This window comes from Leopardus geoffroyi, chromosome C2 (genome assembly GCF_018350155.1).
Source record: "Leopardus geoffroyi isolate Oge1 chromosome C2, O.geoffroyi_Oge1_pat1.0, whole genome shotgun sequence".
Taxonomy (NCBI): Eukaryota; Metazoa; Chordata; class Mammalia; order Carnivora; family Felidae; genus Leopardus; species Leopardus geoffroyi.
Genome location: NC_059333.1, coordinates 22,843,607 through 22,868,423, shown reverse-complemented (window position 1 = coordinate 22,868,423; position 24,817 = coordinate 22,843,607). Strand labels below are relative to the sequence as shown.

The 24,817-nt window shown below is 35.1% G+C and overlaps 1 protein-coding gene across 3 annotated transcripts in view; it reads left to right on the top strand.

Annotated features, from left to right (window-relative positions):
- Window positions 1–24,817, top strand: part of NCAM2 (neural cell adhesion molecule 2) — a 520,619-nt gene that overhangs the window by 405,686 nt on the left and 90,116 nt on the right. For all 3 annotated transcript variants that reach the window (XM_045501591.1, XM_045501590.1, XM_045501592.1), the window contains 2 exons: window positions 2,288–2,475; window positions 7,374–7,470. In XM_045501591.1, coding sequence (XP_045357547.1) covers window positions 2,288–2,475; window positions 7,374–7,470 — 285 coding nt within the window. The remainder of the gene's footprint in view (window positions 1–2,287; window positions 2,476–7,373; window positions 7,471–24,817) is intronic.

Genomic DNA, 24,817 nt, shown 5'->3' with positions numbered 1-24,817 from the left:
TTTTTCTTTTTTTTTTCTTTTTTTCTTTTCTCCTTGAAAATACCTTCCGTTCAATTTAACTGAGCTGTTGAATTGAAAATTAATTGGCTGATTAATTTCAAGTAAACTTGATGTACGGTTTTTGAGAACTGAGTAAGCACCTTACACTGTGTAAGCTATCAGGTATATAATTGTGAACAAGACATATCTTAACTTGTAAGAGTCAGAGCATTTAGTGAAAACACAATGACATGGATCGGGCCAATGCCTGTGACCATGCTGAGGGAAAACATAGAGTCTGTGGGAGCACCAAGTACAGAAGCCCACCCCCACTGAAGGTTGTGGACAGGCTGCGTTGAGGAAGTGTGGGGCTCAGTTTTGAAGACAGTCAGACGGGAAGGACGGGCACCCTGCAAGCTGAGGGTAACCATAGGTAGAGATGTCTGTGTGATATTTAAGCACACCTAAGGGCCAAGATGTGTTACTACTTATTTAGACAATTCTCTTTTGAGGGACATTAAGTTGTTTTGAGTTTTTGTTAAGATAATAATGCATTAAAAGTCCTTTATATAAACTTTGGATATTTCCATTTATTTTCTCTGGAGAGAAACGTAAGACCAGATTGCAGAATCAAAATTATAAAGGTTTTTAAGGCTCTTTATCTTCCTGAGGGGTTGTTGAAATTGTATTTACCTCAATAATGTATGATAGAGTCCACATCACCAACATGTTGCTAGCACTGAATAATATAATTTTGTTCCTGGGTTGAATGGCTATCTAATGAATGGCCTCTGGTTAAAATCACCCTAGATTCATATCCCACACCTACAACTTAGTGCTAGAATAAGCTGCACAGCCCTTACTCCAGATCCTTCATGCTTCAAATAGAATAGCACCTTCCTCACAAGGTTATTAAAAAGATAAAACAGAATAAAATGTACAATCCTACTGTCTTACATGGAAAACACTCAATTAATATTCCATACCAGTATTATGATAATATTCAAATCTGTGAGATTGGCATTAAAAACATACACTAAAACAAATAAAGGACAAGGATTTTAAAATTACTTGTGCATTTGTACTATAAATTATAATTCTTATATATCAGATATATACTCTATTGATATAACAAAATTGGTGTAGCTCATTTTTAAGTAATTACAGGTAGTAAAACAACAAAACTGAAATTGATAGTTTGTGAAATGATACTAAGTTCTAAATAATTAATAACAATAACAATCAACATTTTCTACCAGCAACATTTTAGCTACCACTTAATTTAGGATTATGATTTTTAGTAAAAATTTTAAAAATGAATTCTCTCAAATAATTATACAGTCAAGATACTGAAACTTGAAAAGGTTATGATTGGCATGGAGCAAGGCTAAAAACCACGCTTGTGTGTCTTCGCAATTAGGTTATTTTGATAAAACAATATAATAATATTGTCTATTTTCTCTTAACTGTTTTTACAGAGGTCTGATGTAGGGGCCTCAGTTTTGACAGACCCTCAGAGGCACTGATTAATTTTCAAATCAACTTGGTCAATTAAATTAAATCATCTCTGGTTTAATTAAAACTGGAAATTATTTTTCAGGAAAAAAAAAGTCTCTTAATTGTGATATTGACATTTCAATTTAGATTTTGTATATGCTTCAAAATATCTTATAAAAGAAACTATATGAATAAGACAAGGTTTAAAAATGACACATGACCACTGATTCCATTATCCTAAACTCTCACTTTATAATGAAGTTTGTTGTAGAAACAGATTTCATATACGTACATAGCTATTAATTAACTGGATAGATAATTTTTTTCTCAGATTATTAAGAGCAAATTCTGGGGGCGCCTGGGTGGCGCAGTCGGTTAAGCGTCCGACTTCAGCCAGATCATGATCTCGCGGTCCGTGAGTTCGAGCCCCGCGTCAGGCTCTGGGCTGATGGCTCAGAGCCTGGAGCCTGTTTCCGATTCTGTGTCTCCCTCTCTCTCTGCCCCTCCCCCAAAAATAAATAAACGTTGAAAACAAAATAAATAAATAAAATAAAAGCAAATTCTGTACACTAATGTTTCATGTTTTAATAATTGACAAACTTTGAATATTTTTATATTAATTTTAAAATTATTTGATGAAAGAGTCAAACAACATATTTTCATGAGTTCTGCTGTCACACACTAAATATATGAAATTAGAATTGATGTGGCTTTTTTTTTTGTAGTTGAGTAATAATTACTGTTGTTAACACTAATTGATTATTTACCTAAAAGAAAAGGTCTATAAATGTTACGTTATTTTGCTTTACAGATGCTCCCAAGTTTATATCAAACCAAACAATTTATTACTCTTGGGAAGGAAACCCGATCAATATAAGCTGTGATGTGAAATCTAATCCACCAGCATCAGTCCTTTGGAGAAGAGAGAAATTAGTCTTGCCAGCTAAAAACACCACTAATTTAAAGACATATAGTGCAGGGAGAAAGATGATATTAGAGGTAAGTCTTTATGTACACATGAATAAGTTGTATTATTTTAGCAGTTAACTACTATGTTATATTTTTAAATACCTTGATATAAATACACTTATATATTTCATATAATACATATACACATACAAATCTTATTGTATATTTTTCATGTGCTTTTACTTAAAAAGGAAATTTTATGCATTTGGATCATGGCCCATTAATGATTAATTTCTCATAATTTACTTATGTAGTATTATGAGTGTATAACAAAAGCCATTATTTTTCATGAAGTAATATTTGGAAGAAGTCAGTTATATCAGGAAAAAATAGAGTGAGGGAATGAGTAATTCATCAGTTATCAAGGGCCAAAAGTTCAGTTTCAATGTTGATTGTAGCCATTGTTTTTGAGGTTATGCTTTGTTTCTAGGACTGGCATATGTTACTTCTTGCTGTTACATACTTACAAGTTTCTAAATAAACCAGATTTACTTGTTCACTGCCTCATTTCATTTTATTTTGTATATGTATTTTACATGTATACATATTTTATTTTGTTAAGTTTATTTATTGTGAGAGAGAGAGAGCAGGGGTAGGGGTAGAGGGAGAGGGAGAGAGAATTCTAAGCAGGCTCTGCACTGTCAGCACAGAGCCCAAGGCGGGACTCAAACTTACGAACTGTGAGATCATGACCCGAGCCAAAATAGAGAGTTGGACGCTTAACCAACTGAGCCACAGAGGCGCCTTTCATATTATAGTTTAAATTAAGATTGTATATCATTGTTTTTATACTGCCTAGTGCCTGGGCTTTAAATTCTGTTTGAGTACACTACGTCTTATTTAGTAATTGCTGATTATGTGTCTGTATCAATTCCCAAAGTTTGTGTTTCTATGACCATAATCAGGGACCCTTCCAGTTTATCATTCTTTCAATATAATTAGGAATCTTCCCCACCAGCCTTATTTAGCTGAAAGGACAGTATATTTTTTCCTTGTAGTTCAGTTTACATAAATTTTAAAGACGCATGGTTTAAAATAACATCTGATATCCAGACTGCATGAACTTCAAGGTGTTCTCATTGGTGCCTTGTTAAGTCTTCTACCTGGTAACTGGACTTAGTGAAATGTTTGGTTGATAGAAGGATTTAACCATTACTTCCCCAATTATTTGGATAGCTGACTAATAAGCTACTCTGTTTAGATCCATTTCGGTTTAAATTGGTTCCTTTGTAACTTTATTAGAAGAACTAGCTATTGGTGAATTGACACAGAGGTCAAGTTCACAAAGACATTTGGGTAGATTTAACCTAAAATGTAGGTATTTAACCATAGTTAAAAACCAAGGTTAGATTTAATCTTAGTTTGGGGTACTGTGTTACTGTGTTTGGGCTGCTATAATGAATACCAGATTGGGTAGTTTCAACAAAGAAACCCTTCCCCACATCCACATTTCTGTAGGCTAGAAGTCCAGGAACAAGGTGCCAGGGTTGTTTGTTTGTTTGTTTGTTTGTTTGTTTATGAAATCCCTGTCCTTGTTTGCAGATGTTCCCTCTAACCATTTACTAACATAGACTTTCCTATGTGCACATAAAGAGAGAGCTCTGGTTTCTTGTCTTTTTATAAGGACATTTTAAGACCCATTTTTATGACCTCATTTAACTTCAGTTATCTCTTTAAAGACCCTATCTCCAAATAACATTAGAGGTTAGGGTTTCAACACATGAATTCCATGGGGCAACACAATTCATTCCGTAACAGGTAGATTTAAGTTCATGTTTAAATGACAGACTAATCTGCAATTTCTGCTTTACATCATTTTACCAGTTTTCAGTTTCTGGGATAGCTCATAATTCTCCATAGTCAATTTCAAGCAACATGTAATAAATCCAACATTTAAATATATTAATCATTTTATATTTAAATATTTTATTCATATAAAGCTCTCATGTTATTTAATCTTCTGCCCAAATGGCATTTCTCTCCATCCCAAAGTGAAAACTAAGCAATTTTTGTTTATACACAGCCGCACGGTTTGTTGGTTAAAGCATTGACCTTGAATATACACTTTTTATGTGCATACTATTTTCAAAAATTGAATTAAAATCATGAATAAATAACTAATGTATAACTAATACAATAGGAAGACAAAATAAAACAAAATAACAATAACTATAAAAAAGAAAAAGCAATGATAAGCATTACTAATCTTGAATCAATAACATATATAGTTGGTTATGATACTACATTTTTATTTTTTTGGTAATTATTATAATAGTCATATAATTGCTAATTCTTAACATGTAATACAATATAGAAAAATAGAGTTTGCAATTGATAACAAGTTGGTCAATAATAGATTTCTTGAATTGATTTTAAAGTTTTTCCTTTCACATTGAGTAAATATATATTTTCAATCTTTTAAATTTATGAATTTTAAGACGTAATAAAATATTATATAAATCCTTTGGATTGCTGCCAATAAATTCATCTCTATAGCTCATCCATTTTTTTTTTCCCCTGAGTGCTTCCTGAGGTAATCGGACATATTTTTAATATATGGGCAAAAATTGATGTAGGAACTTTCTAATGGATTGATTGGAATAATATTGTTTTATTGTTCTCTGTTGTTTCTTAAGTAAAGTGCTAGCTATTAAATACGTGATTTTTTCTCACAATGGAACACAGAGAAATGAAACCAAGTTTTTGAAGGTTTAGGAAAAAGGCTATTGAATTCCCTTATCAACAATGTATTCCCAGCCCTTATTGATGTTCAAAACTATATGTTGTTCAATTATGTACTATGAAAGCCCGACATCATAAGTAAACTTGAATTATTTTAATTGCATATTTGAATATGAAAAAGTGGTTCCATATGTAAGATGTTCCTAGTTCTTCTTGGATAAATAGCAGCAATAACTGGTATATTTTAAATTTAAATATTTTTAAGTTAGTGCTTTATAATATACCTATGTGTACATTATTTTATTTTTTGATAAGATTACTTTTCATCTCATTGTGTTCAGATTGGGCGTCAAGCCACTCTTGGACATTGTTTTCATATTGCTTTCCTAGAACACATCAAATATCCTGCCGGGCTCATGATTTGGTCAGGTTATATCTAGATCTGTGCTTTTCTTTTAAATAATCTATTCTATTAGGGGTGTTTTCTGTATTTGTTCATCATACAACATTATAAAGAAATTATTTCAGACAAAATTATGAAACTTCCATCTTGGGATAGGCAAACTCCCAGGAACAGAAAACAAACAAGTGAAAAAAACCTTGAATTGAGCCTTTTAAAAATCGTTCCAATTAAACTGGTTATATTTAAATTACCTTTTTAAGGGGCGCCTGGGTGGCTCAGTCGGTTAAGCGTCCAACTTCAGCTCGGGTCACGATCTCGCGGTCCGTGGGTTCGAGCCCCGCGTCGGGCTCTGGGCTGATGATGGCCCAGAGCCTGGAGCCTGCTTCCGATTCTGTGTCTCCCTCTCTCTCTGACCCTCCCCCGTTCATGCTCTGCCTCTCTCTGTCTCAAAAATAAATAAACGTTAAAAAAAAATTAAAAAAAAATTACCTTTTTAATATGGAGGAGCTGCATGATAGTTCTCATACTTTGACATGGCCGTTCTGTCTCTGCATTGTGTCAGTTCAGTGCACATTCTTTCCTGTGGACTATATAAATACCTCTCAAATGCTTGTAAAATGAAGAAATTTTTTGTTGGCAGATTTCTTTCTCACTAGTAAAATTGTTTTAAAGTTAAATTAGCCTAGTTTATTAAAAACTGAATGTAAGAAAAATGAATATTCTAATCACTCAAAAGTACTTACATAAGAACTGTTAAAGCTTCTAATCCTTAAACTTACGATCTACTCCTAGATGGACAGCTAACCAGAGAATGAATAATACAGATTTTTTTTTTTTGTACTCTTTCAGAATTACCATCTTCAGTGGACCTCAAAATTGCACTTTTAGTTAATGGCCTCCCATTACCACCAAATCATTTTCCCCTTTTTGGGATAGAGTTGAAATTAACAGCAACTCTTGTTGTAAGCATATGATCCCTTAATAATAGTTACTGGGATTGAAAATTGTATCTATTACTATCATCAAATCTCTTTTCTGAATTGATACTTCAGAATTTCGGTACATTAGAATTACAGGGTTGGTCCCAATGTTCAGCAATAGAATTCTGGAAGGTTAACTTAATTATGGATTTCGAATGTGTAAGGATTGAGGTCAGCTATTTTGCACCTAAACTGAAAGAGAATGATAAGAATTGAACATAAATGGAGGCGAGATACTGTTATTAGTTATCAAGATAATATGCCTGTCTACAGGGATTACTACACAAGGGCAACATTTTTCTTGCAAAGTACCTTCCTGGAAAGATTATTATTATTATTTTTTTAGAATGAGTCCTCATCCTTCATTAATATTTCATGTTCAATAAAATCATGAGAGGGAAAGAAAACTGATGTATTTCCAACCTTTTTTGAACTTTAAGTCTGCCTGACTTGAGGCTAAAACAGAAAACAAAGAGTTAATTAATGCTTTGGGAACAATTTTCTGTTTTCAGGTTCATGTCTGCAGTGATTGCAGAATATATTTTTTTCAAAATGTGTACTACTTTCTGATCTTTAGATACATTAATATCTAGTGATTTTTCTATTCAGTAGATGTAGCATTTATCTACTTAATAAATTAATAGCTAAACTATATTTCACCTAGTCCCATGGAAACACAGGTCTATGGATTACATCTTAAAAGGGTGTGATACTTACTTGATACAGAAAAAAAAAAAAAAGAATATGGCAAGGAGTTGTAAATAATAGAACAGTTGTGAGGATGGTAGGCATACTAGTCTATTTTAAAACTGTTGTGATGTTGTCTTAAAATTGTTCAACATTTGTTATTATGATTATTTTAGATTGCACCTACATCTGACAATGACTTTGGACGATATAATTGCACAGCCACTAACCGTATAGGAACAAGATTTCAAGAATATATTCTTGCTTTGGCTGGTAAGTATAGCACAATAATTTCTGAGATGTCATAAAATATTTCTGTAATCATATAGCTTTACATTTTAATAAGTAATGATACAGGTTATTATTAGGAGGAATGAACCAATACTTAAAAATTTAGAACAGTTGCATCTGAGGGAAGATAGTGAAGACTTAGAACATATTTACTAATCAAGATTGATTTTAAACCTTGATTCGGATCCCCCAACTTTATGAGTGAACTGTCTATGAAAAAAAAGGCGAAAATGTCTTAGGAAAGCAAATAATAGGGGCGCCTGGGTGGCTCAGTCAGTTAAGCGTCTGACTTCGGCTCAGGTCATGATCTCACAGTTTGTGAGTTCAGGCCCCTCATCGGATTCTGTGCTGACAGCTCAGAGCCTGGAGCCTGCTTCAGATTCTGTGTCTCCTTCTCTCTCTATCCCTCCCCTGCTTGTGTTCTCTCTCTCTCAAAAATAAATAAACATTAAAAAAAGAAAGCAAATTATATTTTATGTAAAGTTAGAACCCTATCAAAAAAAAAAACTAAAAATAAAAGACATCTTGATAGAAAACAAACTAAAATTAATCTGTTTTAAAATCTTAAAGTTGAAACTACAAATAGTAAGCTTATTTTTAAGGCAAATAGAAAATTTAGGATTATATAACTGCCATTGAAAACTGTTGCATTTTTTGTTTGAAAACATTCTAGTTATTCCCAGAGCTTAAAGATATAGAAATAATGACATGTAGAATACAATTCATTTTAACTAGAAATCTAGTTATGTTTTTAGTTATATAAATAACAGTTATATATAAAATATACATACATATTTATAGAATTTGCCATTATATTTTACAAGACTAGAAGTCAGAAGATATACATTGTAGTATATTTTTTATAGCTCCTATGATACAAAAACTTGATTTATTGCATTTTAAGAGTAGGTAGAGAAATATCAAAAAATTATTGTAATATTATGTTTTAATAGAATACATACCTTCTATGAAAATATTTTAAACTGTTTTCTAAGTAGAGTTCCAGTATATAACTATAATTTTATATTAAGTTAAGAAAGGTATTTATTATTACTGATATGATATGATACTGATATATATCATACTGATATGATTATATGATATAAATATACTCCTGAAGTAATGTTATTAGTTGTAAAGACCAAAGGGAAATTTAAAAGTTTACAAAACCTGGAGAGCCTGGGTGGCTCAGTCGGTTAAGCCTCTGACTTTGGCTTAGGTCATGATCGCATGGTTTGTGAGTTCGAGCCCCATGTTGGGCTCTGTGCTGACCACTTGGAGCCTGGAGTCTGGTTCAGATTCTGTGTCTCCCTCTCTCTCTGCCCCTCCCCTGCTCATTCTCTGTCTTTCTCTCTCTCCCTCTCTCTCTCTCAAAAATAAATAAATATTTAAAAAAAATAAAATAAAAGTTTACAAAACTAATCAATACTCAAATTATTATGTGACTGGAACCCGTTACTCTCCAAGTCAAGTTTTGTTACACTAAGGGAAAAGGACGAGAAGGGATTGTATGAAAGGTTCTTGGGGAAGGAAGGAGGAAGAAAAATATTGACATGAAAGAGAACTTAGACAGGAAGGGAAGGAAGGAGGAAGGGATAAAGAAAGGAAAGAAATAAATGAATATTTATTATCTACCACGACGTTATTAGAAAATTAATCTCAATGAAAATCATGGGAAGTAGACTATCCACATTTAGGTATATGAATAAACCATTAACAAACAATTAAATTCTAGGAAAATGAAATGTCCTAAGTCATATCAAAATTCACTGATACTAAATTGAAGTGAATATCATCTGCACTGATCAGAGCATTCACTACTTATATTAATTCCAAGCCTCAGGAAATTAAATGAATTTCCTTGTAATTAATATGAACTTTTTATAAATAATAACTATGTATGTGACAAATATATATATATAGAATTATAATAATATTGATGCACTATTTTACATGTTCTTTTTTACAGATCATGTAAGTTTGTATCTATTAGGTAAACTTTGCTAATGACCAGATTTTCTTAAATTTTTAAGTGCTTATAATTCTAGAAAAAATATGAAAAATAGAACATTATATTCATAATGAATAGACATTATTAAATTCTCAGGAAACATTTAATATCTCACATTTATTCATATTTCACATTTCATACTGTAAAATTTTTCATTGAAAAATGAAAATATATTTGATACTTATCCTTCTGACATGGGGTCTGGGTGTGTCTGATACCTATACTCATAATGAAAGTATTAACTTACTGAGTTTCCCTCAGCTTGAAAAATAGAAAATGTTCACCTCAGGTAAGAACTAAAATGTTATTGGAACTATTTATTGAACAGCACGATTTTCTTAATACTTAAAATTTTGTGATAAATGCATACCTAAAATTTGTTTCAGAAAGCTGTAGATTCAACTGAAATTGTAATGGAGAAATAAAAATGAATTAGACCCTGAGCCTTACATGAGAAACCTACATTTAAATGTCAACATTTATAAACATTATTCCTTTGATGGGACCTCTTTATTTAATGCTTACAAAATGTAGTCTTTCCTGAAGAATTTGAACAATGAAAATGCAATGTGATTTTAAATAAAATATAAGAGAAATGTTATATAAAAAGTTAATATTTCAAAACAGGTGTAAATATCACAGCTCAAAATTTCATTGGCCTGTCTGACCTAGTAAAAGTACAGATAACTTATTATATGGTATTTTATACTACAGCAGATTATTTAGATTCAAAGGGGCAATAAAATAAAGCAGCTAAAATTGCATATGAAATTATGTGCTACATATTCAGTGATAAATACAGGAAAAAGCTATCCTTTTAACTTCGTTTGTTTCAAAAATCATTTTTTCCTTTTTCTTTTCCTTCCTTCTTATCTTCCTTTTTTGCCTCCTTTATAATTAAGTCCTACATCAAAGTAAGGTAGACATCTGTATGTGGGTGGGGGCACAACAGCCTGGAATAGGGTGTCATACCCTCAGCAGTGTTAATAGACTAAAGGGGGCCTCAGTGGTCTAGTGTGGGATGTTGGAGTCTAGGCAGGTGAGAAGGATTTCCACGTGCCAAGACAGATACAGCAATCCAGAAAGGAGTATTGGAACCTAATCAGTGTTAAGGAGGGATCCAACCAAGTAAAAGGGTGGGGACAGTGATTCATGACTCATTTCTACAAGTGTATGGAGTAACATCAGTAAATATATAAAGTATAATACAGTATGAAGTAATCATCTCACCTTTAAAGTTGCAGATAAAGGACAAAAACTAGAATAACCCTGGGATAATAGTTGGGGATTGGAGTTACCAGTGTGAAGTCTGGTTTTAACGTATGTTGATAAAGGTAGAAAGGAGAAAAGAAGTAAAGGTGTGTGTGTGTGTGTGTGTGTGTGTGTGTGTGTGTGTGTGTATTCAGCCATTTCTACAAGGAACTTCTTTTTGTCAGGAATCTTACTTAGAAAACAATTTCTGGTCTATCTATCCACCAAGAGGACTTGGGACGTGTAACACCTCAGCAGCAAAGAGCATATTAGCCTGGTACCCACTTCTTGGTTTTATTTGTTTCTAAAGTTTATTTATTTATTTTGAGAGAGAGAGAGAGGGAGGGAGAGAGAGAGTCTGCAACTAGCAGGGGAGGGGCAGAGAGATAGGGAGAGAGAATCCCAAGCAGGCTCCCCACCACCAGCATAGAGCCCAATGTGGGGCTAGAACCCATGAACATGAGATCATGACCTGAACTGAAGTCAAGAGTCAGAGGCTTAACCAACTGAGCCACCCAGGCTCCCCTACTTCTTGGTTTCTAAATACCATTCTTCAGTAAAAGTAACCAGGGTTTCTTGTAAAATTGCTGATTCTAACAGTGGAACCAAGTACAAAATAAGCCTGGAAAAATGTGTTGTGCCAGGAGGAAAAGAAATTAATAAAAAAAAAAGTAGAGAGAGACATGTCAAAAACATCCATCAACCTATTGTAACAAATATCATAATACAAATGAATTCAGCTGAGGGGCATCAATGGTTGCTAATGCGAGTACAATGAGAAAAAATTTAGTCAGATGACAAAAAAATAAATGGAAATGTTTTTAAAGTGTCTACTCCTCAAATTATTTTTAAATACAATGGAAAAATAATAACATTACGGTTGATAAACCTACCAGATCCCACTTTAATTAAGTGATCAAAATTAACATCACCAGTAATGAGAAAATTAAACTTGGGTGCTACCAGAAATAGGTAATGAGAAGAACACATAATAACAATTGTAATATTCCTGCCAAACATGCATAATCAGGATCTAGTATGAGGAAATGTAAGACAAGTCCAAATTGAGGTACCATCTACAAAATAACCAGCCTTCAAAGTATCAAAGCCATGCAAACAAAGGAATGATTGAGGAAACTTTCTAGATTAAAGGACAGTAAAGATAAATAACAAATAAATGTCATGCCTGCATCTTTTGCTACCAAGGACATTACTAGGGGAGCGCCTGGGTGACTCAGTTGGTTAAGCATCTGACTTGGGCCCAGGTTGTGATCTCGCAGTTTGTGACTTTGAGCCCCACATAGGCCTCTATGCTTACAAGTCAGAGCCTGGAGCCTGCTTCAGATTCTATGTCTCCCTCTCTCTCTGCTCACAGGTTATGTTCACAAGATATCTTATGTGTATTTATTGGCCTTAGTTTCCTTCCTTTTTATTCTTTTTTCTTTGAACATAATTTCATACTCATAGGAAATTTGTGAGAATAGTTCATAGAACTTATATTTTTTTTATCTGAGCCATTTATCGGGGGCCAACTTCAGCGTGTATTTACTGAATGTAACAAAACATTCTCCTACAAAAGCTCTATAAAACAATTAAATTACTGTCTAATCCAAAGACTAAAATCTGATCCTACCTGTCATCCTAGTAATGTCCTTCATGTTTTTTTAATGTTGATTTAGTTTTGAAGGTGAGAGAGACAGAGTGTGAGCAGGGGAGGGGCAGAGAGAGAGGGAGACACAGAATTGGAAGCAGGCTCCAGGCTCTGATCTGTCAGCACAAAGCCCGATGCAGGGCTTGAACTCAAATCGTACACTTAACTGACTGAGCTACCCAGGTGCCCTAGACATCTTTTTTTCTAAAATCTCTTAGTAAGTATGATGATAGTTCTTTTCTTAACAGTGGAGGTATAATCTTTGATTAAGTAGGATATGGAAGTGTATGGTATAACAGGGTATGGAAATTGGCATACAGACACCACTATGTTCATGAGCTGGATATTTCACTTCCATGCCTCCCTCTTCATTTGCCTTTATTTCTTCTGGGAGAGAACAGTTTGATAAAGTTGTAGCGAGAAGAAAAATAGGAGTGATTATTTACATTGAATCGTGAGTAGTCATCAACATAATTCTCACAGTAGCTCAAAGAAATACATGAGATATTATTTATACTTATTTTAAGGAAGCAAGATACATTTAAAAATTAGAAAACAATATGTAAACACGTAATTTATTATATCTATTATGATGATTTAAATAATAAGTAGGATAAAATATTGGCTAGATCAAATGTGTCCTATGAGGGTCAGTAGGAAGGCAACATCCTTTTTGTTCTGCTACTATTTCCTACATGTGATCTTAATTGGCCAAGTCCTAGTAGTAACGCCAGTTTTCTTTTCTCATTCTCCCAAATAACATGAAGGAACTTGTATCCATTTTTAAAATGATTTTTCTAAAATAAAACATATTTACCTGTGCTTGGATTAAAGCAGAAAAACCCCGAACAGGTCTTTCTATTAGGCCCTGGTTTCATGTTTATGAGCAAGGATTGATTCAGTTCTCTTTGGTTTGTTTCCTATCTTTATAAAACTAATTATAAACCAGCCCGTATATGTCTTATAATCAGTTTTGTTATATTAACTTTTTACCAAAATACCAGGGACAAACACAATTAGATGAAGAGCGAGACATATATATATATATATATATATATATATATATATATATATATATACATACATATATATATATGTATGTATGTATATATATATATGAAAATTGGCATACAGATACCACTTATGTTCATGAGCTGGCTATTTCACCTCCATGCCTCTCACTTCATTTGCCTTTATTTATTCTGGGAGAGAAGAATATATATATACACATATGTATATATATATATTTTAAGACTTCGTCATGAATTTTTTTCAAATGTACTTCTTAGGTGATAATCCTTCTTTGTAGAAAACAATTTCATTTTTGATTTAGATTCCTATCTTGGGCCAAAAAAAATGTAAAGCACATTTAAGGCAAATCAAATTACAATCATATTGCTAACAATTATCATTCCTTCCTTATAATTTTCTACTTCCAGTAAATCATGTTCTGACAAGGCAGTCTACATACTCCTATGTATATAGCATAGTTTAAAGTTTTCCTCAAGACATTTAATCTAACTTTTAAACTTTATCAAATGATTCATAATCTTAACTTTCCTAATTCATTTGATGTTTGTTGTATTTCACTTTTAACTGTAAACTTTTCATAGTAAATCTTAATATGATGAGCTCACAGTGGCTTCATTAATTGATATGATTTTCTGGTAAAGTCACCTTCTCCTGGGGACTTTGAGGAGATGGAATCTGCTGTAAGCTGTCAGGCAACACATCCCACATTGGCGAATGGGTGCTTCTGTCCTGAAGTGGGTTTCAATGCTCCCCAGAAGCCATTCCAAGCTCCACTTGATTAGACTTATGTGAAAACTAAGTGAAAAAATGAATTCAAAACACCAGCACAGGTCACGTACTCAGTAAATACTAGCTAGCTACTATTATGGCCAAGCTGTCGTTCATATTGATAATTCATCTTTGGGTAAAAGTCAGTTTGTTAAATGCCTCTTTAGATATTATACTTAGATCTAGGAAAAAATACTTAGATCTAGACCTTGTAGAGTAATGCATAGTAAAATTTGATAATGGGATAATGACCTCACTTACTCTGGACACTATATTTCTATTAAAGGATACAAAAATTTCATTTGATTTTGCCACTTTTTTTTCCTTCTAGCCTACATCTTTTTCCCACAGACTATTCTTAAGTGAGTTCTCCAGTCCTGTGCCCCACAATTGATTTTTCTTTTAACCTCAGTCAGGACCCTGTACTTACCCCTATTAAATCTCATCTTGTCCATTGGGCTCCTCTTTTTAACCTACTGAGAGACCCTGTCAAATCCAATGTCTAGCCTTTTTTCCAGGATTGACTTAATTCAAAAATATCATGAAGTGTGGTTATCTGTGTTTTCACCCAAGTCATGGAGAAGTCTATCAAGTCATTTTTGAGAATAGAGATCTGCTTACAGGCTAACCTGAATAAACTGAATAGAATTTGGTATATGTGGAATTATAGTCAATCTACTTGTCCTTATATTGGGATCATATTTTATCCAGACCCTTGTTACATAAAACTTGAAATCAGGTGAAAGTTCATTTGAAAACACACTTTCTTCAACTGAATATAAAGCCAGGTTTCTCTTACCTGATCGGTTTTATTATCTAGTCTGGAAACGTCTACAACAGGCTCCTTTTTTTCCCCTCAAAACTATGAGGAAAACTTTTGCAAGTCTTCAGAAACTATGTATGGCATCATCTTAATTTTCTAACAACCATGCTTCTCTGAAAATAAAGGAAATGGGATAGCTAGATCTTATTTTTAAGGAGTCCATACTTGTATCAATTTTTAATCATTTTTTCACGTACTCGACATATGTATAATGAGTTTCTAGTAAGTGTCAAACACTGTTTGAGACCTTGGGAATCTGAAGATGAGTAACATAGGGCCCCTGGTTTTTACATTTAAGTTAGAGTACAAAAGAAAAGGATTGCTGTAGAAGTGTAGGTTAAATGCTTGGGAACACAAAATGGAGTTCTGTTTGGAATTCTTGGGGAAGGCTTCAAACAGGTGTCAACTTCTGAGTTAAGTCTGAAAGACTGAGTAGAAACAGGTCCAGTGAAAATAAAGGGTAAGATAGAAAACATCAAAGTGACTGTACAAAGATCCCATGCTGTGAAGTGGCATAGACTGTAGAGAAAGGGGAACCTGGAGGCTATATTGTATGAGGGGAGCCGTGGTGGTGATGAAAATAGAAAAGTAAGGTCAAATTACAGATCCCCTTTAAAACACCCATCATGTTCATGTTCTGCTACATCATGTATATAACAAGGGAAGTTTGCAGTGCTTTAGTCATGAAGCAGCATGATCTGTTTATCTTGGTAGCATTATAGAGACTGATTTCAACATAGCATAGGGTATGGGGCAATTGCCTATTTCCATGTTTCTCTAAGTAGCCCAAAATACGTAAGCGTGAACTCAAACATCTTAAAGTATTGTCCACTGTTCCAGAAAGGGGGAATATAGAATATACATAAGTAGCCCAAAATACATAAGCGTGAACTCAAACATCTTAAAGTATTGTCCACTGTTCCAGAAAGGGGGAACATAGAATATACATATTCTTTATAGGTATGTACGTATACATGTGTGACTGCATATGTATATAATAGGCAGATGGGTTGCTTTTCTTTTGTTCTGGTGGGTGTCAGTGTAAAAAAAGTAAGCTTTTATTTCCATAGTAAAAATATTCTTGTCTTAAGAAAATCATCTTGACCTTATAAATCCTTCTGGCCACTATGTCATTTCTCTGCACCCCTACTCTCCCTTAATAAATAAACTTCACAAAAGAATCATTTATATTTTCTGAACCTAATTATTTTCCTCTCACCCTTCCAGTCAGGTTTTTACCTCTACTTCTCTTATAAAACCCGCTATTATTAAGGTATCTGTTGACCTTCCCATGCTCAATTCAGTGGTCCATTCTCAATCCTCAGACTTCTTGATCTAGAGGCAGAATATTACCCAAAAAGAAGTTGATAACTTTTTTCTCCTTGAACAATCTCTCCGCCACCCAACATAGCTAGCATGTCACCATTTTTTCTGGTTTTCCTTCTTCCTCATGGGGCTTTGCTTAGTCTCTTTTGCTAGTTGTTACAAATCTCTTTGACCTGTTAAAAGTCACTGTGCCTCAGTTTTTTGGATAGTTTTTTGTTTCATAAAAACTCATAACCTATGCTATGCTAATAAATTCTTATGGATTTAAATACCACCTGTACTCTGTAACTCCAATATACACCTTTAGCTTGGATCTTTTCCCTGAATGCTATGCTTTTATATCTCCATGTTTAATTCCCTCTCCACTTACAGGTCCTGAAGTCAGTGCAAATGTCCAGATGCCCAGATATCCAAAGCCAGTCTCCTATATTCACCCCTATATATCTTCCTGTGGCATTCTTTACCATCTCAGCAAATGGCAACTGTCTTTTTCCAGTTGTTTGGGCCAAGCATCCTTGAATCTACTTATTTACCCAGGCCCAACCCCTTGAGAGTTCTTGTTCATTCTACTGGCAAGTTATTTCCAGTCTCATTGCTGTCATGAAATAAAACTCTGCATTCTAGGCTGTTTGCATGTGAACAGGGGAGAGGGGCAGAGGAAGAAAGAGAGAGAATGTTAAGCAGGTGCCATACTCAGCACAGAGCCTGACATGGGGCTCTATCCTATTACCCTGGGATCATGATCTAAACTGAAATCCAGGGTCAGATACTTAACTGACTTAACTACCCAGGCACCTCTCTAGTTGTTTTTTTGTTCGTTTGGTTAGTTGGTTTGCTTTTGCTTTTAATATAGACCATTGCATAAATTCCGAAACTTGCCTTCCTGCTTTGGCCTATGCCTGCCTAGAGTATAGTTTAAATTAAAAAAAAAATCAAGAAGACTTATTCTTTAGCAAAAACCAAGCAAACAAACAAACATGCAATTCCTTTATGCTTAAAGCATTTCAGTGGTTTAATATTTTGTCCAGGGATGGAGCCATCGTGATTGTAAAGGCCTATCAGACTTTTCAAGGTTTCTTCCTACCCTGCTCCATTGGCCTCCTCTGACTTTTGTCTCTTTTTTCCACCTGAGTCATGCCCCTCTGCACAGATGGTCCCTCTCTTATTTAAAAACCCAAAGCATATCTCATCTTTAGGCTTACTATTTTATCTTCCTAGCATTTTCATAAGCTGTTTTTTCTCTGTTAAGTCCTTGTTTAAATATTACTTTTTTAGCAAAGATACTCTTGTTCACCTAATTTGAAACTATAACACTCCAACTCTCATGCCCATCCCCACCAACCCTCTCCCTTACCTGCTTAAATTTTGACCACAGTAATTATAATAAAAAATTAATATATAAAATTACTTTTATGTAATTGGAATGTAACCATCATAAGAGTAGTGACTGATGTCTCAATTTTACCCCAGACATCGACAACTGCCTGGCTTGTAGTAAGTTTACGTGAATTATTGAATGCATCAGAGATTTATTATGTTTTATTTAATTTGCTTATTGGTCATAGTTGAAATGCCCACTTAATAATGGGAGATTGGAGCCCATGACTTGTGAGAAGGGTCAACATTTAGGTATTATGGAGGGAAATAATTTCCACTCGTACCTCAGGAGTAAATGAGCACTTCAGTGGAGAATATCAGAGGTAAAAATGATATAATTAAGGAGAGATCCCTGGGTTACCTAAGTTTAATTGTTGGACTCAAAAGTGTAGGAACAAATAAAATGAAAAACAATTATTCAGAGACTTAATATATCCACTTGTACAAAGAAAATTTTAAACATAGGTGATCAAGTGTGGTGAAAAGTTTAGTAGAATAATTATTTGGAGAAAACCAGAAAGGCAGTGAAATAAGAGGAAATGGGTAGGGTTTAAGATGTGCTGAGGATTTGCTATGATGTTAGATTACGTTTACAACTGAAGTAGGAAAAATAGGCACAAAATCTTGTTGGAAAAAGTGTGGGCGTCAGAGCAGAAGCAGATAGAACCCGTCACAACATAGTCCCTGAGGGGCGATGCATCGATGGTAATACTGCATATTACACGGGCTTGCTAAATCCAGGAAGATCAATCCTTCATGTGACAATTCCCTTAATATTTAGGACGTTTATCAGATGGAGACTGATGTAGAAACCAAGCAGAAAGAAACCTGATATTGAGAGTGGGGTGGTTCTAGAATTATTGGGAAGGCAGAGGAAGGGGATGACGAGAGAGCCACCAGTGTTCTGCTTCTAAGCTCACAAATTAGCGAAGTGCGGTTCAGGGGTCAAGTCTGCAACTGCTAACCAGAGGTCAGGAAGCTGACCTACTGCCAAGCTATCACTGTACTGACTTCACAGCCACTCTGCACCAGAAACTGCACAGACAGGCGGTGGGGTAGGGAGTCCGGCTTCTGCCGTCCATCATCCAGGGGCACCTCCTCAGAAAAGCAGAAATGGCGTTGACACCCCCTCAGCGTTCTACACCGCTTACTCGTACACCTCATCCTAAGTGCCTTCCTAACACTTAAAACTATACCAGCAAGCGAGTCTGGGAAAGGAAGAGTTAAGGGAGAGTTAGCCTTCCCTTTCTTATGATAAAGGGCAGTAGCTTAGATGATAAAAATGGATGTGATGTGTCCATAGAAAATGTCTAAGATACTTCTATTGTCTAGATTTAAAGCATATTTCTGGCCAAATAGTCGCTTGAGTACTTCCACTTAAGGGAAGGTTGACAAATATCAAACTCTTCCAATTGATCTAAGTTTAGCAATACCACATCCTCATCTGTGGGGAAAGAGCTGAGTCAGTGACTCTGAGCCATACCTTAGTCACCAGCTTCCCAGCATTCGAGGAAATCAAATTCCCAGAAGTAAAGATGTTAGGGCAAAAATTAACCTGTTGAAATAGAGTGACAGGGAAGCAAAACAAGAGTTTATTGCCTGAGGAGAGAGTAGGACTGAAGAAAATTTGTCATGTGGGAATTATAGTTCGTGGTAATAAGTTGCCAAGAAAGACTAAAATTATAAAGAGAAGAAAAGGGAAGAGAAGAGCTATCTGGTGACGCAGTGTTCTGGAGAAGAGAAAAGGTAAAGAAATTCCCTTCAGAGATGGAGTGTTTGGTCTTTGAAAAGAGAAGGGAAGCTTTCCATTACAGGTTCATTCCAGAAATGATAGGGTACAATTTGAGCGAACTTGCTTGATTACTTCTGTTTTCACTCTTGATATTGAGGTCTATTTATGTTTGCCGAGACTTGTGGATGCAGTTGAGGAAGAGAGTGTGAAGAGCTAAAACATATACACACACACTCTCTCTCTCACACACACACACACACACACACACACACACACACAACTAATCCTTGTGGCTGTTGCTGTCTTCAACATATTATATCTCAGTTTATCCTGAAGCCTGAGGAAATACAGTTTTGTAATTCCATGTTTCATCTCACTTTAGACAGGTTTCTTTTTTTTTTTTTTTCAGTATTTATTTATTTATTTATTTATTTATTTATTTATTTATTTGGAAAGAGAGAACACAAGCAGGGAAGAGGCAGAGAGCGGGTGGGGGAGACAGAGAATTCAAAGCAGGCCCCAGGCTCAGAGCTGTCAGCACAGAGCCCGATGCAGGGCTCAGACCCACTCTGGACACTTTAACAGACTGAGCTACCCATGTGCCCCTCACTTTAGAAATGTTTCTAAAACATTTAGTCATCCGTGATCTCCTGTGTGCTTACATTATATTTACGAGCTCCATTCTTTATCTTCCACATGAGTATCTTTGGACATATATTTTCAGAATTTTGCTTTCTAGAGTATAGCCTCACTTTGGTCTCCTTTTTCTGTTAGGCAGAGGAACGTAATATTTGATGTATTATTTTGAATCTGTTTTCATACATTTGTATATATATCAGATTGCTGTGCTCTTTTTTAAAATAAGGCTTCATGTTCTTCCGCTTCATTTGCTAGTATCTCTTTATTTAATTCCATTCTTTTATTTATCAGAATTAAAGTCAGAGAATCAACCTTTTCCATTGTTTCTTGATCTATTACAAGATAAAATAATCACCAAGGCAGACTTTTTAGAAGTTTTTGCCTTTATGCTTTGACCAAACTATGGCTTTAGGTATATGCATAATATCAAAAATTTATCAACATTATGAATATGCTGACAGCCTTTTTACAGAAAGGATAAGGGAAAATAGTTTTTGTGAATTTCCAGTGACTTATATCCAGCAATGCATCCTCACAATAGCAACTTCAGTGTTGGCATTATTACCTTTTTGTTTATGAGGAAACTAAGAGTCGATACATTTAATTTGTGCAGGGTCCTCTGGCAACTCCTACAACAATCTGCTAAAGATTGTTTCTGTCCTACTCCTAGATTATGGCACCAATTCTTTGCTGTTACACACAGTTCACATTTCTAAGCTGAACCTCAGTGTTAGATCTATTACCTTAAACTGAAATATTGATAGGTGTCAGTGGATGCACAATAATGTAATAGAAGGGGGATAGTTATCAGGGAGAGATAACAAAATTACGATGACTAACACTTACTAAGTGCTTAATGTACCTCAGGTTCTGTTTTGTGTTATTCATTACTTGATACTCATAGCAACCTTAGCATTGGGTATTATTCCAATCTCCATTTTAGAAAGAAAAATACTGATGGTTGAAAAGACAAGATTTGTCCAAGATTGCAGCTGAGAAAGGTAGCAAAACCAGACTTTGGATCCATAGATTCTGATGATATATATCTAGGCTCTTCATCCAACTCTATATTGGTTCTAGTAGAGGTGAAAAGAAAGAATAAAGAAAGAAACGTGTGTTTGTACAATTGTTCTATTCATTCAATGATGGGTAGCATTCATTAATTATTGAGACGGAGGATGCTAAGAAATAGTTTAGAAAAATATGCTAACAGGGGCGCCTGGGTGGCTCAGTCGGTTGGGCGACCGACTTCGGCTCGGGTCATGATCTCACGGTCCGTGAGTTTGAGCCCCACGTCGGGCTCTGTGCTGATAGCTCAGAGCCTGGAGCCTGTTTCAGATTCTGTGTCTTCCTCTCTCTCTGACCTTCTCCCATTCATGCTCTGTCTCTCTCTGTCTCTAAAATGAATAAACGTTAAAAAAAATTAAAAAAAATTAAAAAAAAAAAAGAAAGAATAATATGCTAACAGTGATGGAAGCTTTGTGTATGGAATTCAAGATCCACAAGCCCCATTTGAAACATTGGACTGTGTTTGATAGCCTTCTACAATATGATCCTCTGTTTGCATAGACCCAGTGAGGTTAGGTAATTCAGGATATTGAAAGCCAGACTGAAAGGTCTAAGCTTCAAGGTATAAAGAGGAGGAAGCTTCTGAATACCCTGCTTAGGGAAGTGGCGTGAGTAGAGTGGTGCTTTAGAAAGATTGATTTTGCATTTACACACCATATGGATTGAAATTTGGTGGGATGTCCAATAGGAAAGGAAGCGAAGAGCCACTAATGGCATTGCAGGTAGAGGCAGATAGGACTTGGGCTTCACAGTGGAAGCAGGAAGGAGGAGGTGAACACAAAAATTTGATGTGGGAATGATGGAAATAACTTTGACTTATTGTGTTGTATATAAGAGATAGGCTCAAGGATGAATGTGATTAAAAAACACTGGAGAGTGTTATGCTAAGTGAAATAAGCCATACAGAGAAAGACAGATACCATATGGTTTCACTCTTATGTGGATCCTGAGAAACTTAACAGAAACCCATGGGGGAGGGGAAGGAAAAAAAAGAGGTTAGAGTGGAAGAGAGCCAAAGCATAAGAGACTTAAAAACTGAGAAGAAACTGAGGGTTGATGGGGGGTGGGAGGGAGGGGAGGGTGGGTGATGGGTATTGAGGAGGGCACCTTTTGGGATGAGCACTGGGTGTTGTATGGAAACCAATTTGACAATAAACTTCATATATTGAAAAAAAAATAAAGTTACCTGTGTTAAAAAAAAAAAAAACAATGGAGAGGGTGAAGAATTGGAGACATTGGTTCTAGGCATATTTGGCCCTATTCACTTGAATATGTTCTCTACTTTGTATATTATTTTTAATTACTGAAATGTTTAATTCGTCATATATTTCCTGGGGACTGAGTATATTCCGGTCCCTTTTACTCACTCAGTGAGTGAGTGTGTGTGTGTGTGTGTGTGTGTGTGTGTACACATATACATGGAATAATTTGGTAGCCAGTAAGTGGTTGGACATATAAAATCAGAATATAAAAGAAAAATATTTAGGAAGATATTAGTCATAAGCATGTTTTTCTTTTAGTCAGGTAACAGAAAGTAGAGGCCAACAAAAAGTAAATATAAATGGAAAACCAGAGTAAGAGTCAACAGGTCTGAAAATAGACTATCTGGCCAGAAAAAGATACCCACTGGCTCAAGTTTTGGTAGTGGTACCTTCATGCTAAGAAAAAAAGCCTTATTTATCTGTAGTTGTATCATGTCAAGTGCACAGCTCAGCTGATACTGCATATGTCTGTGGTCAGAGTAAGAATCAAGGACCATGTCCCTTCCAAATGTGTGGACCCCTTCCAAATGGGCTCAAAGGTGGAGCCCAAGAGGTATCACATCTCTTCCTCCCAATCTCAGTACTTAGTACCTTTCTTTTTTTATTTTTTTAAGTTTATTTCTTTATTTTGAGAGAGAGAGAGAGAGAGAATGAATCCCAAGCAGGTTCAGCACTGTCAATGCAGAGCCCATTGTGGGGTTTGAACTCACAAACCATGAGTTCATGACCTGAGCTGAAATCAACAGTCAGGCACTTAACCAACTGAATCATTGTTTTTTAAAAGTATCCTTAAACTGAAGATTATAATTGCCATTTTGTCCAATTCAGGCCTAGTTGACATTAGAGAGTCATGGGCATGGGGGTGAAGAATTGGCAGTCTTCTAAACAATCAATGTGAGTTCTTTATAGATTTTGCATACTAGCCCTTTGTCCGATATGTCATTTGCAAATATCTTTTCCTATTCCGTTAGTTGCCTTTTAGTTTTGTTGATTGTTTCCTTTGCAGTGCAGAAGCTTTTTATCTTCATGAGGTCCCAATAGTCAATTTTTGCTTTTAATTCCCTTGCCTTTGAAGATGTGTCAAGTAAGAAATTGCTGCGGCTGAGGTCAGAGGGGTTTTTTCCTGCTTTCTTCTCTAGGGTTTTGATAGTTTCCTGTCTCACATTCAGGTCCTTTATCCATTTTGAGTTTATTTTTGTGAATGGTGTAAGAAAGTGGTCTAGTTTCATTCTTCTCCACGCCAAAAAAACAAATAATCCAGTGAAGAAATGGGCAGAAAACATGAATAGACACTTCTCTAAAGAAGACATCTAGATGGCCAACAGGTACATGAGATACAACCTCATGCCAGTCAGAGTGGCTAAAATGAACAAATCAGGAGACTATAGATGCTGGAGAGGATGTGGAGAAACGGGAACCCTCTTGCACTGTTGGTGGGAATGCAAACTGGTGCAGCCACTCTGGAAAACAGTGTGGAAGTTCCTCAAAAAGTTAAAAATAGATCTACCCTATGACCCAGCAATAGCACTGCTAGGAATATACCCAAGGGATACAGGAGTGCTGATGCATAGGGTCACTTGTACCCCAATGTTCATAGCAGCACTCTCAACAATAGCCAAATTATGGAAAGAGCCTAAATGTCCATCAACTGATGAATGGATAAAGAAATTGTGGTTTATATACACAATGGAATACTACTTGGCAATGAGAAAGAATGAAATATGGCCTTTTGTAGCAATGTGGATGGAACTGAAGAGTGTTATGCTAAGTGAAATAAGTCATACAGGGAAAGACAGATACCTTATGTTTTCACTCTTATGTGGATCCTGAGAAACTTAACAGAAGACCATGGGGGAGAGGAAGGGAAGGGAAAAAAAGTTAGAGAGAGAGGGAGCCAAACCATAAGAAACTCTTAAAAACTGAGAATAAACTGAGGGTGATGGGGGGGTGGGAGAGAGGGGAGGTTGGGTGATGGGCATTGAGGAGAGCACCTGTTGGGATGAGCACTGGGTGTTGTATGGAAACCAATTTGACAATAAATTTCATATTAAAAAAAAAACAATCAATGTGTTGGTGTGTGTGTGTTTCCTTTCTGTAAACTTTAGATCAAACCTACGGGTGAAAAGAACCTACAGTTATAATCTAGGGATTAAAGAAACATGAAAATATTATAAGGTTTATGTATGGTGACATTTCATAGATTATTTAGATAATTTACAATTTTTATTTCCAGATAAGATTTTAATAGCAATATGACTTTGGGAGGCATCAGTATTCTACACATTTATTTCCAAACCTTTGAGTTATTCCACAATGCATTTAAAATATTATCTCCAAATAATTCACTGTTACTAATTAGAGCTGAAATGTACATTGGTACATTTCTCTG